The sequence below is a fragment of the Pseudorca crassidens genome, chromosome 6 (assembly GCF_039906515.1).
Source record: "Pseudorca crassidens isolate mPseCra1 chromosome 6, mPseCra1.hap1, whole genome shotgun sequence".
NCBI lineage: Eukaryota > Metazoa > Chordata > Mammalia > Artiodactyla > Delphinidae > Pseudorca > Pseudorca crassidens.
In genome coordinates this window covers 70,178,189-70,193,498 of record NC_090301.1, presented here as the reverse complement: position 1 = coordinate 70,193,498, position 15,310 = coordinate 70,178,189, and the positions used below count along the sequence as shown (strand labels likewise).

The 15,310-nt window shown below is 37.7% G+C and overlaps 1 protein-coding gene across 13 annotated transcripts in view; it reads left to right on the top strand.

The window, feature by feature from the left end:
* Positions 1 to 12,267, top strand: part of TANK (TRAF family member associated NFKB activator) — an 87,870-nt gene extending 75,603 nt beyond the window's left edge. For 10 of the 13 annotated variants that reach the window (XM_067741746.1, XM_067741748.1, XM_067741747.1 and 7 more), the window contains 4 exons: positions 1,118 to 1,194; positions 1,840 to 1,955; positions 7,444 to 8,024; positions 11,464 to 12,267. In XM_067741746.1, coding sequence (XP_067597847.1) covers positions 1,118 to 1,194; positions 1,840 to 1,955; positions 7,444 to 8,024; positions 11,464 to 11,640 — 951 coding nt within the window. In that variant the 3' untranslated portion in view covers positions 11,641 to 12,267. Of the gene's footprint in view, positions 1 to 1,117; positions 1,195 to 1,839; positions 1,956 to 7,443; positions 8,025 to 9,240; positions 9,406 to 11,463 lie in introns of all 13 variants that reach the window. The other 3 variants (XR_010944426.1, XR_010944424.1, XR_010944425.1) reach the window with 2 other exon arrangements.
* The last annotated feature ends 3,043 nt before the right edge of the window (positions 12,268 to 15,310 follow it).

The window sequence follows — 15,310 nt, the reverse complement described above, 5'->3', positions numbered from 1 at the left end:
ATAATTGTTTGGGTTGCTAAGATTATATTTTACTAATTACTGTAAAGTAATACACTATTTTAGAAATGGTAAGCAAACACTAGCATTTAGAAAAAGCTGAAAAAGTAGAGCAATAAACTGAAGAAATTGGAGAAGATACTAATTTTAAGAGAAACAAACTAGAATCAGGTTTTTTCCCTAAAGAACAAATAAGACTCTTAAGAAATTGAAAGAACCTTTTAAAAAGCAAGATTATAAGGGAGTTGTACTCAGATGATAAGAAACAATGAAGTAAAATCATCCATTTTAGTAAGAGCTTAATGACCTTAACTGAATAAAATCTAAAAAGTCACCTAATATAAAAAACACTGGTTTGAATTTGAACTTAAATAAGACCCTACACAGTTTTGGCCGAATTATAAATGATTGAATAATATTAGGACTTCTTCAAATATTTGGATTTATCAATTTGTAGTTTTAAAAGGTACACAAAGTTCTCTAGGTATGACTGAAGATTTTTTAAAAATCTAAATGTTGACTTTTGTGTCATGATGAATGTAATACCAGTAGAAGCCACAGGGTGGTGGCAGGAACTTGTGTTAAAGGAGCTTAAATACATAAATGCACTATCTTTAAAATGTTTGTTAAATGCTAAGGAGCTGTAGCTGGGTTTTCTTTATTCCTCTAATACAGCCGCATTTCTCAGCAAAGAATCTATAACAAAATACAAAGACATTGATTTAAATGTATAGGCCAACAATGGAAAAAAAAGTAAACTCACACGGATATTTTTTCTTAAAGTTTCTAGTCATGTCAGATGCTTGGTGATCAGAGTAGCAATTTCATCAAGATATGAATTTGAGGAAATTTCTTGAATTAGCAATACTGGAAATAGTAATTGAAGAAGTTACCAGAAATACTTCATGTCTTCATCTTATTTTTCTACTTTCATTTTCCTTTTTCCCTGAATGTTCTCGTTGGAAAAAAAAAATCTATTGTACCATACATATATATATCTGTAAGCTAACAAAACTTATTTTTCATTGAGGAAGATAAATTTTCTATTGTGTTTTCTGGTAACCCATTTTCATTTGAGTTTAGAAGCAATTTAAAGTGGTAATCATTTTATATCTTTAAGGTAAGAAGACAAGAGTTTTCTTCTCCAAGAAAAGAAACTTCACCAAGGAGTCTTGGCATTCCTTTATTCCATGAAAGGTAGTTCTATATCCTTTTTTGCCAACCCTACAAATTATAAATATTGAAATATATTTTTATGTACATATTTTAAATTTTTAGCAATTGTAAGAAAAAGCAGCCTTTCAAAACTAGAAGAGACCAACTCAAGGCTCCTCCATGTTAAAATGACCTAAATAAGTCATACAGTTAATAGCAAAGATGGGTCTAAAAACTGAATTCTCTGAAGTTCTCCTATTTCAATAGAACAAGTACTATGGCCACATTGTTTTATATGGATGGCTCTTAATGTTAACCTTATCAAAGTGAGGAATATTTAATTTTTTCTATTTAAGATGTTCACAGAGGACAAAAAGTCAATACACTGAAATTTCTAATGTAAGAATGAGACAGCCAGCATAAGTGTGATATATGAATAAGTAGGTATGCTAGTCTTTGCTACATTTATGTATTAGAACTTTAATTTATCACTTACTTTGTACCTGGCTCTCCAAATATTAAAGTTGTTTTAGGAAACATTTTCTAGGAATTTTAAATGATTTTTCTTTAACTTTAACCTTTCAGTAATTATTTTGTGGTACATTAAAAAGTACTATGTAAATTCAATCATGATTTTTAAAATTTGAAGATATAGCCTTACATTTTAAAATGTTGATTTATTTTTAGAGGTTATATAGAGAAGACTTTCCGGGATCTGAAAGAAGAATTTCATAGAATATGCATGCTAGCCAAAGCACAAAAAGACCACTTAAGCAAACTTAATGTACCAGCCACTGTAACTGGTAAGGTTTGATGTAATGTACAGTAATATTAATTTTATTGGTTGAAACTGATTTATTTTTGATTGTGAAAATATTTCTAAATCCTTATTAAGTGCTGAGGATCTATAACTTGCGCTTCTCACCACTTATAATGGGTAAGTACTGTTTAAATTCTGTAATGTATTGCATTATATAATTATTGGCCTTTTCCCTCTCTATTTTATGTGGCACTATGTAGATTGAACTGAATGACATAATTACTAATCATCTTAATGAGAAGTCCCACCTTGGAAAAATAAATATAGAGTATATCTCTCAAAGTCTTCAGTTGCTATTTAGGGGTCTTATTAAACATTAATTGATATATTAGTAAGCAACCTTGAAGCTACACTATCACATATGAGCTAAGTAAAATTATAGTATTAGGTTTGTTTTTAACTTCTGCTTAAAAGTTAATTGGACACCATGGATAGATTCTTGTAATTTGATTGAAGAAATAAACATTTCACATTTCATGAGCCCAGTTCTGTTGGACGTACAAAGTACAAATTAAGTATAAAATATAACTTAAAAGGAATATCTGTTTTACAGATATATTGCAGTGTGTTTTTTAGAAGCTCCACCCTTCCCTAAAACCCCAGACCGGCTTCCTGGTATTTGCCTCAGTAGTTCGATATGAATAGCAAAATACCAGGGATTGAATCTGGCTACCATGTACCCCTGTACACAAAAGGAAGGTAAACTGATGGTTTATAATGATAAATTCTCCTTTACCCTTGTGATTTGAGATATTCTACCTACAGTTCCCAAGAGCTGTGATTTACAGTTTTTACTCTGAAAGATGTTGCAGCAGTGCTAACACTCCTTTAATTAAAGATCACTTTCCATTTCTTACAGCTCTTATAGCTAGGCTATTTAAAAAATCATTTTATAGGGTAAATTCACTTTTTGCTTACTACTACTGTTTTATTTTCAGAAAAGGTACACAGTATGCTGTTGGAGAAGCAAAACAATCTTTGTAGACAAACATAATTTACTTCTTCCCCTCCCTTCCCTCTGCTTCCCCAAAAGGAACTCTAATGTTTCCACCTTAGTTTTTGTCATTTTCTTGAGAATTTGATCTTTTGTGCAGACTGAAGACACTAGGTACTTCTGAAGTACCAATAAAAGAATTATCTTTATTTAAAATCTACTAGCTATAGAGATGTAGTACCTACAATTAATCATGCTTTTTTGAACATCAGCGTAGTATCAAAACATTGTAATGGTGACGTATTCATTGTTACACAAAGAACCTACCCCGTTATCAATGGCTTAATACTTTGACCATTTTTAAATTGCACAAGTCTAAATCTGAGTATGTATTTGTCAACTAGAATACTGAGTGTTTAACTTCAATTTCCTTCCCACTAAAACTGCTTCCTAACATTATTCTTATGTTTTATATTAACTGTGTCACAAATAATAAATACAACATTATTCTTGAAATGTTTTAGGTCTTTTGTGCTACAGACTCCAGTGGAGTTTTGCTGGCTCCAAACAAACCACAATATCAAATATTATGCTTCTGACAGTAGTAGATCAAAGGGGGAAAGAAAGAAAAAGAAATGTTTTGGAAAAAGATGCCTATTCAGGTTTTTTAAGAGTGAACACTGCATTGAATACAAATGGAAAGGAACTATTTTAAATGTGATTTGCATAATACAGCTGGAAAGAGTTTATTTGACATTATTGGCCCCTGTGTTATTTTTTTGTTAAAATTTGATTTTTACTTTTAAGTAAACAGATATAATTCATAAATTGCTGAGTTAGTAGAATTGTACTTTTTATTTTTTTGCTTCTCATCCACATGACAGTAGCCTTGAGAAAGGACAAAGGTAAAATGTATGTTTAAGTAATTGTGGCTTCAAAAAAAAGTACTGTTTGGTGCATGAAGTAGGATCATATTTCAGTGGCGATCAGGAGACAAGGATATAGGACTAGAGGTTAAAACAACCCTCAGATCTCTTTCTTTTGTCAGTATACAAGGTAATTAAACTGAAAAGTCATCCAAATGGACAGCCTATACTTAAAATTTAGAAACCGAAAAAATTTTCTCATTTTACTTTTTTTTCCTTGCAGGAATACACGTCTTGACAAAACAAAACAAAATAGAAAGACAATTAGCTCACCTGATCATGTTTCTTAGTATAGTGTCAGAATGACAAGTGCTTTCATGCACCTTGTTTGATTTTTAAGTTTTCTAAGCTTGGATTTCTAGTAACCTTAGAAATCTTAACGTTTAAAAAAAAATTTTGTGTGTGTGAATAGTAACGCTCATTGCTTGAACAGATTAATTCAAAAGATTACTTTAATGTGCTGAGGTATGCCAGCTAGCTATACTAAAAGAAAATATATGCTTAATTACACCTGTTTGGGTTTTCCATGTTTTGTTCACAAAGGGGATATCTACTACTGGAAAAGAAATTCAAAGCACATTTCTGTCATTTTGGAGACTCTTCTCTATAATTTAGAAACCAGCATGTTCAATTTATCATAATGGTTCAGAGCACAGGCTCTAGGCTGCCTGGGTTCCAGTTCCAGATCTGTCACTCATTCATTAGCTGTGTAGCCCTGTGTAACCCCTAAATTAATGCACAAACAATGGTTATAAGTGTGTGGCACATAGAAGTACTGTATATGTTAATAGTTGTCATTAGCAGCAGCAGCAGATTCTTTATTCTCCTGTTCTACTGAAGAACATTTTGATAAGTGTTTCCTCCTTCTCAGGTGTTGTAATCTACAAAGAAAATACTGTTTCCTAGAATTTCCTGCCACTCTTATGTCTACTACCAGGAAAAATGACAGCAATTGAGCTTGGTCTCAATTACTGTACCACTCCTAGTTACAGACAGATTATCTAGTAAATGTACATTATTATGCTAGGCTCTGTGGGAAAGAGAACACAGATTCATTCAGAAGGCATTTATTGAAGGCATACTATGTGCAGGCACTGGGCAGGGTACTGGAGATAAGTGGGAAACAAAACATAGTTTAGGACCTCAAGAAACCTACTTCAATGGGAGAAAGAGGTATATTTGCAAATACAATGCAGTGTGTAGTCCTCAGAGCACCCAAGAGTCATGACTAAACCAGTCTTGGGAAACCAGAGAGAACCATCCAGAGAAATTAATGCCTAAGCCAAGACATGAAGGACAAATAAGAGTCAGGCAAAGAGTAATGGAAGGGGGAAGTTCAGGCAGTCTGCACAGCATGTGCAAAGGCCCAAAGACAAGAGAGCATGGCTGTTTGGACAACTGTACCAAAGTTCATTATAGCTGGAGTACGGAGTAGAGCAGATGTGGTGAAAGATGACAGCATGGAGAGGTGACAAAGGGCCAATCATGCACAGCTTTATGTGAGTTTTAGGGCTGAAGGTCTTGGAGAACCATGAAAAGGTTTTATTAAGAAGGTAACATGACCAGATTTGTATTTTAGAAAAACTAAGAGAGGGTTGGGAAAGCAGTGTAAACAATAGAGTGGATATGAGAAAAATTTAGAGGCAAGGAAGTGGTTCAAAGGCTGCTGTAATCCAGTAAGAGAAGATGGTACATACTAAAGAGAGGTTAGTAGGCATATAACAGGGTGAACCAAGAAGTATTGTACTACAATCATGTCCAAACAGAAAACATCTGTGTTGAAATGTGCTGTGGCAAAAGAGAGAAAAGTGTCACAAGTCTGCAAAGACCAAAGGAAGGGAAAAGAACTGACATTTGTTAAGTGCCTACGAATCTGGACAGACACTGTGCGCAGTGCTCTGTATACCCCGTCTGCTCAAATAGGCATCGTTGGTTAATGTATAACTTCACTGATGACTACTTTTTTAAAGTGCTAGTTTAAAATAAAATGTTTACCCTTTGTCCATTTAATGAAAATATAAACATTACCAACCTCCAACCTGTCTTCTTTTTTTTTTTTCTTTTTTTTTGGCTGTGTTGGGTCTTCGTTGCTGCCTGCAGGCTTTCTCTAGTTGCGGTGAGAGGGGGCTACCCTTTGTTGCAGTGCGCAGGCTTCTTATTGCAGTGGCTTCTCTTGTTGCAGAGCACTAGGCACGTGGGCTTCAGTAGTTGTGGCACGCGGGCTCAGTCATTGCGGCACGTGGGCCCTAGAGTGCGTGGGCTTCAGTAGTTGCAGCACACAGGCTCTAGGGCACGCGGGCTCAGTAGATGTGGCTCGAGGGCTCTAGAGCACAGGCTTAGTAGTTGTGGTGCACGGGCTTAGTTGCTCCACAGATGTGGGATCTTCCTGGACCAGGGCTCGAACCCATGTCCCCTGCATTGGCAGGTGGATTCTTAACCACTGCAACACCAGGGAAGTCCCTCACTGTCTTCTTGAAGTAACATTGTGGAATATAATCTAGCTTTTTCTAATGTCTCGGTATCATCAACATGGAGAGTGCTTTGATCATTGATTTTTTTGCATTGAAAAATGTAGCCCTTGTTCGCTCTACACTAGACTGTAGTGTTTTCTGAGTTCTTATATCTGCTTTTTTGTTTCTCGTCTCCTCTCGTGCTTTCAGCTCTTACTGATATCTATATCTGCTTTCAACAATTCATATCCATACCTTGTAGTTTGTTGCTTGTTACCAGCTATGAACTAGGGAGACATCATCAAGCTTGTTAGAATAAATCTAAAATGAGAATAAGAGCAAAATTCATCTGTGGGCCTTGTGGCTCTTAGCCTGACTCCTGAAAAGCACTATTTACTTTCTAGCTTTTGCCTATGTCCTAGAGAGCTGAATTTGTTGGATAAGTGGCTTCTAGATAAATGAGCTACAGAGGCCCTGGTATCTACCTGATATCTGCCTGTTATCTACAGAGGCCTTTTTCTAATAAGATGAGAAAATCATATATTCACATAGAGCTTTCTGAACATGCATCCTAAAATTTCATCCTTCTTTTGCCTCCAGTCTTCTCTCTCCCAGCACCCGCCACCACCACGCCCTCACATAGTATTAAGAGTAGACAATGGCTAAGCTGATTGGTGATACACTTTGTCACACAGAGATATTAGGGGGAGTAAATGACCTAATTCATATAGAATCATAACCTGTATACTATATATGTGCCTGGTAAGGGTTTTTCCTTTTAATAACTTACTTGTCTAAGCAAGCTCACAGTTGCAGCTTCCATTACTGATAAAATGTTTAGATGTATACACTACAAGCAAATGTTTTTTAAGTATAGAGCAGTATAACTGTGAACAAGATGCAAGGCTTACAGCACAAGGACCTAGGAAAAGACAAAGTAGTTAAACTGTGACTAATAAGCTACGTTCCAATTCACCCACTGGAGACTGCTAATATTTCTGTGTAAGGTGGTAGCAAATGTAAAAAAATCCCAGTTGTCTTCAGTTGCTGTAAAAGCCAGTAGAAAAAATAATACTCATCTATCCAAAGCTAATTGAACGTTCAGATTTTTAAGAAGGATTGAAACGCGACTGTTTTCCTTTTGTTTTTTTTCCCCTGCAGAGACACAGTGCTCTGTGCCTATACAGTGTACGGATAAAACAGATAAACAAGAAGTGCTATTTAAGCCTCAGGCAAAAGATGATATAAATAGAGGTGCACCATGCATCACATCTGTCGCACCAAGAGGATTGGGCCAAGATGAGGAAGACACCTCTTTTGAATCACTTTCTAAATTCAATGTCAAGTTTCCACCTACGGACAGTGACTGTACTTTCTTACATAGCAGTCCAGAAAGACCCAGTGTCCTTGGTCCTGCCTCATGTGAGGCTATGTGCCAGGATAAATTTAATATGGAGCCCAGAGACAACCCGGGAAACTTTGTCAAAACAGAAGAAACTTTATTTGAAATTCAGGGAATTGACCCCATAGCTTCAGCTATACAAAACCTTAAAACAACTGACAAAACAAAACCCTCAAATCTTGTAAATACTTGTATCAGGACAACTCTGGATAGAGCTCCGTGTTTGCCACCTGGAGACCATAATGCATTATATGTAAATACATTCCCACTTCAGGACCCATCTGATGCACCTTTTCGTTCACTCGATTACCCAGGAAAAGCTATCCGAGGACCACAGCAGGTAACTGTTTTGCATTAACAAATATATTAAGTGTGAACACACATTTTGCCATGCACGCACAGATATGTAGCTTTCAGATTATCAGACACCTTTTTTAAACTAATGACTAGCCGAAGTTAAGCTTTTAATAAAAATCTCCAAGTCCTGTAATAAATGACATGAAATTTAAAAGATGAATATGGTGAAGCTCTAGTATAAAGTACCTTAAAATTTACGGCACATTTTAAAATACATGTAAACCTTATCCATATCTAGTGTGTGTCATTTTCTTACTTAGTCCCTTATTCAAAGCTTTTAACTCGGGATCATTGTTATAATAGGATTCTTTATTAAATTTCATTCTGTGAAGCAGGTGGCATTTTTTTATCAAAAAGTTTGTGTGTATCATACTTATCTTTACAAGAATGCATGATTTTTTTAATAAGTAAATAATCACATTGTATGTTTCTATTTCTGAAAATAAGCGAACTGTCTTTCAAATAATACTTCTGTTACATTCTCAGTTATACAGTACGTAGATCTGTAGGGTTTGGTTTTGGTTTTGGTTTCTAATCTGCAGCCTAATACATTTTTTAAACAGTCTCTACATATGTATGATTCTAATCAAATACTTTCATGTTTCTAAAGCTTGCAGACTACTTACAGCCCCCCACCCCAATCCACTCCTACCCTCCCTTTTATTCAGGTTCTATTACAAAATGATTCTTTAAGTTTAAAAAAAAAAAGGTGTTTAATGCCTAAAGGCAAATGAAAATATGTAATTGTTACAATAAACAAGCTCATAAAAATGCAGATTGGTAAAAGTGTCTAATATAACTTGCAGACATTTGTTTGATTTCTCTTTGCCTTGAGATACTTAATTTACCAAAAACCAAAAAACACCAACAACTTGATTAATACCCTTTGGCTTTATAAGTACTTTTATAGGTTATAGACTTTTAAATCAGCATACAAAGAAGGCAGTAGTCAAGCTGTGGTATATTTTAGTAGTGGAGAAAACTAGGCATCTCTGACAATAAGCTTTAATTGTAAACTCACTTATGTTCTACATTGTACCTTATTTCACATCATAGTCACAGTTATAGTTACTACTTAATGAAACAGATTAAACAATTTTATTTATTTCAAGTAGAATTCCTGTGGAGCTGTGAAGTGCATCAGTTCTAATGCTTGTTATTTTTTTCTCCATTACATCTCTTGCTTGTTCTTTTACTAGTCTGTGCATTCATGTTTCAGTAGATGGCACCCTGCATTGTGCATTTGCTTTCTAGGCTACAGCAAGGGAAACAGCTGGTATGTGATTACAACTTGATGGAAAAGTATTCAGCTTAAAAAATGCAGGAGAATTGGTGTTGAGCTGTCACAAGACGTGGGGCATAAGGTTAGATAATTGATATTTTGGCAGAAAGGCAAAGAAATTTGTTTGTTTTGAAGGCCATGTTACAGTTTAGGATTCAAAGGATATTTCTTAAAATGGGTTTTTTAAAACATTTTGTTGTTTTATTTGTTTTAATAAAGCTATGAGAAATACAAAATTCTTGAGTTGTCAGTAATAACAAAGGGAAGTGAAATTTTGGTTGCATATTTCAAATTTTTACTTTTATCTCAATCATTACTACTTAGCACCTTTTTTTATACATTCAGCTATCATAATAAAGTCTAAAATATACCTGCTTATTTTTGCTCTATGTGATTTTCTTTTTTTCCTACTTTTGCTGAGTCAGTGATTGGGGTCCCAACTGAATTCTATGAAAAGCTCAAATCCGAACTAATAGCTCCTAATAGAGAAGGATAAGTATGGACTTTGAAAATAAATTGGCAGTAGAAGATTGGCTCATCCAATTTAGAAGCTAAATTGCTTCTGAGTCTATTACTATTTTATAGATCTTAATTTAAAGTATCTTTAACATAACAATCTTTTATTTATATCCGTATCAATTTCCCATTAGAGTGGTGCTTATTAATCAATTGTACTTTTTGTTTAAACTGCCAACACTAAAATTTAAATCTAGTTAACTCTGTTATATACTCATAATTATTACTGCTTTTCTTTTATCATGGAAGAGAGGAAATTATTTTACTCCAGATTTCAAATATGTATTTTAATATTACTGTTTTTTGTAATAAAATTGCCACTTCTCACAAAAGTATTTGAGTCAGTGTTATTATACACCCTCTGTACTGATATTTGAATGTTATCTTGGTGCTTAGACAGACTTTGTATATTTACATCAACCGTACACAGCTGTCCACTAAAATGTTTATAAGAAGACAGTGATGTAGTGAAACCCAAATGCTTCAATTAGTAATATACTGTTTATGTAATGATTGGTTAACTAGGATGAAAGAGATTGGTTAAGGGAATGAAAACTAACACTATGTCAGGAGTTGAACTAGGTTGTTATTTTAAAAGCATATTAGTAACAGGAATACAAAGGGGTCTCTTTCAGTTGGCATTTCGAGGTGATTTTCCTCAAAGTGCCAGAATTTAGATATGTCAAGATAAGAAAGCAAATTTTAGAAGTAATTTGGTTTACAACATTTCAGGAAAATAAGATATTCCAGCCAACAAACATATATTGAGCACCTACTCTTGAACTAAATGCTTTTTCTGGCCCTTCTAGATATTTTTTAATAAGTACAGTTAAGAGTATGTAGGTGTTGCTTATAGTAATGGAGGTAGCTCTGTAGAATTATGCTTCCCATAATCCTTTAACTGGCAACTGTTGACAGGCTTCACTTTAGTTAGCCACAAGAAAGGGTAAGAAGGCCAAAGTATGCGCTTGTAACAGGAGCAAAATAAGAAGTCAAAAGAATGCATCCAACGTTGGACTTTGTTGAACGATTAAATATTTGAGGTTTCAAAAAACAACTGATCAATAGAATTTGTTTCATACTTTAAAAAAAATATTTTCAAAAATTAGAACTTATTTCTATATGATTTATTCATTGTGTATTTGCTTATAAATAGTAGCGAAATTACATTGCTCTTGATCAAAATGCATGTACACACACATCATGTCTAGTATGCTGTGTATTAATAAAGGTCCTATAACTTAAAGTTCCAATATAAAATAGAAGAGATAGAATTTAATTTTTTTAAAGTCTCAATTATTGACTATTGTTCCAAAACTCCAAAACCCGTTGGGATAACGGGTATTAAAACATGCTGGTGTTAAAGCTGAAAGATGTTTTAATGTGTGAAGATAAAGTGCATGAATGTGTATTTTAAGTGATTCCTAAAGTTAAATTATGCCCTTTATGAAAAAGAGAATTGAGTCATGTCCTCATGCCAATTCTAAAGGAAAGGTAATTCGCTTTCATATTAGGGAATTTCATATATACGCACATAACCCGTTCAAAAAATTTGAATTTGAAATTCAGTGCAAGTTGATTTTAAATACAAATAACAGAAGATGTTTTTATTTGTTTCCTGCAGCCCGTTTGGAAGCCCTTTCCTAATCAAGACAGTGACTTATCGGTACTAAGTGGCACAGGCTCAGAACTGCATATACCTCGAGTATGTGAATTCTGTCAAGCAGTTTTCCCACCATCCATTACATCCAGGGGGGATTTCCTCCGGCATCTTAATTCACACTTTAATGGGGAGACTTAAGACGCATTTGAAAACAGACATATCAAGTTCTATGTGATGATTCTGGGTTTGTAATATTATGTACTTGATTGCAAACTTAGCTCAAAATCATTTATTGAAAAATCCAGTGTCACAGCTATTTGAATTTTTTTCTAAACTTATGTTGTAACTTTCTTTTATTACCTTTTAAAAGATCATTCTGTACAAAACTGTAATTCATTGTATTCATGTTTACAGTGTTTATTGCCATAATTCAAAATTATGTATGTGACTTATGGAATTGTATAACAATAATTTATGTTTTTTTCAAATGTCTAAGCTTATTGCTTGGATTTCTAGTTAGATCTATTGAATTTGGTGATGTCAAATGTTTATAGGGTTTTTTTCACTTGTTTTCATTTAAAAGTTTAGATTATTTATGCTGTGGGTGTTCTTTTTGAATAAACCAATAATAGAGAATAGCAGACAAGATAAACATCTGAGTAAATACCAAACCTAAGACATTTGTTGCTCAGTGATAAGATCACTGGTAGGATTATTTAAACACTTTATTATTTTTTTTAAATAATAGACATGGTTTTAATTTTTACTATACGTATAGCAACATGATGAAATTAAATATTAAAAGAGTTACTTATATTGTGATAATTAATGTGTTCTTTGTTCTTAAATAAATAAATAAATCACATTTGGGGGAAATTCATAAAATTCATGTTTCTTTCCAGTAATCTGATAGAAGGGTGATACCAGATCTGGTGACATTTTATTATAACTAGTAGATCACTTTGAATTTTAAAATTATTTTTCAAACTAAACTTACTAAAGAAACACATTTGTCTTTAATGGGAGCAAATCTAAAACCCTGTAAGGATTATCCATATTAATTAATTTATATTAGAAATGTTCACATTCTTGAGAAATTTGTTAATTCATTGGTAGCATCCTGCCTGATGACGAGAGGAAGATATTTAAGAAAGAGGATACCAAATTCAGAGGGTTGCAGAATTTTAAAATGAGACTTCCCTTTCATTTTTCTTCCCTATGATTCTTGTCTTTTAGGTTTCTCTTCCCTCCCCCACCCCACACTTAATTTTTAAAAATGGTCGAGGCATGGCTTCCATTTTATGAAGTAAACACTGATTTGCAACTCTCAAAACAGAAATTTAAGCCTTCTTGGGAACGAGTGTTGTAGAAAGCTGGAGGGTTTCAGGTAAGGGATTGGAACAATTTGTTCAGGTATCACCTGTGCCACAGTGAAGAGCCTTAACTTGTGGAAGAATGAGAGTGGTGCTTCGACTTCTCAGGGTGCCAAGCACATCACACTGACATCTTCCTCACCAAGGTGACATAGCCATTATTAGGCATTCACTGTGAAGGGTTCTGAGGCATGTACATCTTTCTTTCATTGCCGCTGGGGCTGAATGGAAATGCCTAGACAATTATCCAAGTCTCTTCCCTTCCCCCCTACCTCCCGCCCAGCCAGCCTCCCCTCTCGCTCACTCCTCCCACACACACGCAAAATTAAACATAAAAACTTCCCAGCGTGTTCCAGCCAGAATATACCACTGTACCTATCTCATGAAAGGGGATTCTTTTTCCTTCTCTTTTCTAGGTGAGGAAGAGTTCCTCTCACACAGTTGACATCTACTAGCCTGCTGACAACCAAAGGAAGTTGTGGCCCAGAAAGTGACTCGAAGTGGATCACTGACTCCTCTTCTCCAGTCCACCCTTTTGACACCTCCACCACTTTTAGTAAGCGGGGAACTCTTGTTTTCTATTGGGTTCCAGTGCTACCCCAAGCTCCGGCTTCCGAGGGACAGAGGCCCTCTCGGGCCAAGGGACAGGCAGCCTGGAGAACAGGCTCCGGGCCCGCACTGCAGAGGTGGTGCTGGCTGCAGCTTGGAAAGTGGAGTTGGGCACCCGCTGGGTCTCCCCTCTGGCTCTTAGTTCCGAGTCGTGTAGGGGCTGCATCTTGGCATCTGCTACGCGTGGCCGGGTAAGAACAGTTTCCAGGTAAAAAAGCTGCACACGCGAAACGCTGAGTCTGAAAAAACCACCCCCGCCGAGGCGAGGCAGTTGTGAGCGGGATGCCTGAGAAGTGGGAGGTGAATGTCCTCGGGAGGGCCCCCCCGGAGCAGCTTTCCCCGGAGGCTGAGGCTGCTGCCAGCGGGGACATCTGCTTTCTTACTCTCCAGCCTGGCTCACCCCGCCCCCTCAGCCCCGGGTTGCGTGGTTATTTTACCAACACGGGGGGAGGGAGAGCTCGAGGAGGTAGAGAAGGGGTGGATGGAAGCTCGGGAGATGTTCTTCCCACTCCCCCACGTCCCCTCCTTTTTTCTTCACATCTTTTAACCTTCAAAGTAAAGACTATAAATATGAAACGATAAGCGTGTCCGCTGGCTCCCAGGCCCGCCTCCTGCTCGCGGGGCTCTCGGGTGCGGGGCCTTGCCCTCCTCTCCAGCCTCCCCGGAGGCGGCCCGGGTTTCGGTGGTTTCGCCGGGCGCAGGGGCAGGCCGGGTGCGCTCAGCCGGTGGCGCCTTTTCTCCCGGGCTGCTGCCTCGACAGCTGCTTGTAGCTACAGTAATTAGACTGTCAGTGCTTGTTAGAGGAGAGGGGGGAAACACGCTTATGACAGCAGATTCCGAGACTCCCCAGTTTGTTAATTTCTAAGAGATCTTTAAAGCATTAATTGAGGTCTCCCTAACTCTCCCCCCCCCCGTCCCTCTCCTCTCCCCAACTCCTCCCTTCCCAAAAATATCTTTAGGGGAAGAGAATTCTCTCCGCGTGGAAGCAGTGTTTCCCGCAAAACTGCAAGCCCGCCCCCGACTCACGCACACGCACACTATTTTATATATACATCTATATGCACACATGTATACGCAGAAGGTTAACTCGGCAGAGGCCTCGTCCAAATAGGAACCAGGATTGCATTTAAAATAATAAATAAATAAATAAATAAATAAACTAGGACGGAAAGGGGGGAGGGAAGCAGAAGTCGGGAAGAAAAGAGAAAAGCAGCAGGCTGATTACGAGGTGTCAAAACTGCCAGGAGCAAGAAGGTGATAGCAATCAGGGGTGAGAAGAGTGCGGCATTCGTGCGGGGCAACTAATTATCCGTCTCATTTGAGAAGAGCAGCATTTGAGGCAGCAGCGTTCGCCTGCTGAACGGTGACAGATTGGCGCGGAGGAGAGGGGAGGTGTTAAAACAATGGAGCCGGGCGCGCGAGCGCTGCTGCATGCTAATCAGCCCTCCCTCCGCCTGCCTGCCGCGCTCCCTCCTTTCTCCCGGCCTCCCTCCTCCGCGCTCCCCCTCCCGCCTGCGGCGCTCCCTCCTTTCCAGCGGGCTCGCCGCCGTCGCCGCCGCCACCCGCTTCCTGCTCCCTCTCTTTCCCGCGCGTCCTTCCCGCCGCTGGCAAGTGGAACCTGGGCCGGGCCACCGCGTCCACCACGGCCCGGGAGCCCCTGCGCTGCCCACCGCGGGCGCCCTCCGGGGTCCGGGCCGCTCGCGAGCCGCTGGCGAGCGCTGCCCCGCGCGGTGCTCCGAGGGCCGGCCCGCTCCCCGCGCGCCTCTTGAGAGTGGGTCTTGGAGGAGAGGCCGGGGAGCCTGCATTCTCGCACCCACCGCTTTCAGCTGGTGAATTGAACGCGGTGGGCAGCGAGTTGGGAAGCCAGGCGAAGTCAGGAAGGGCGA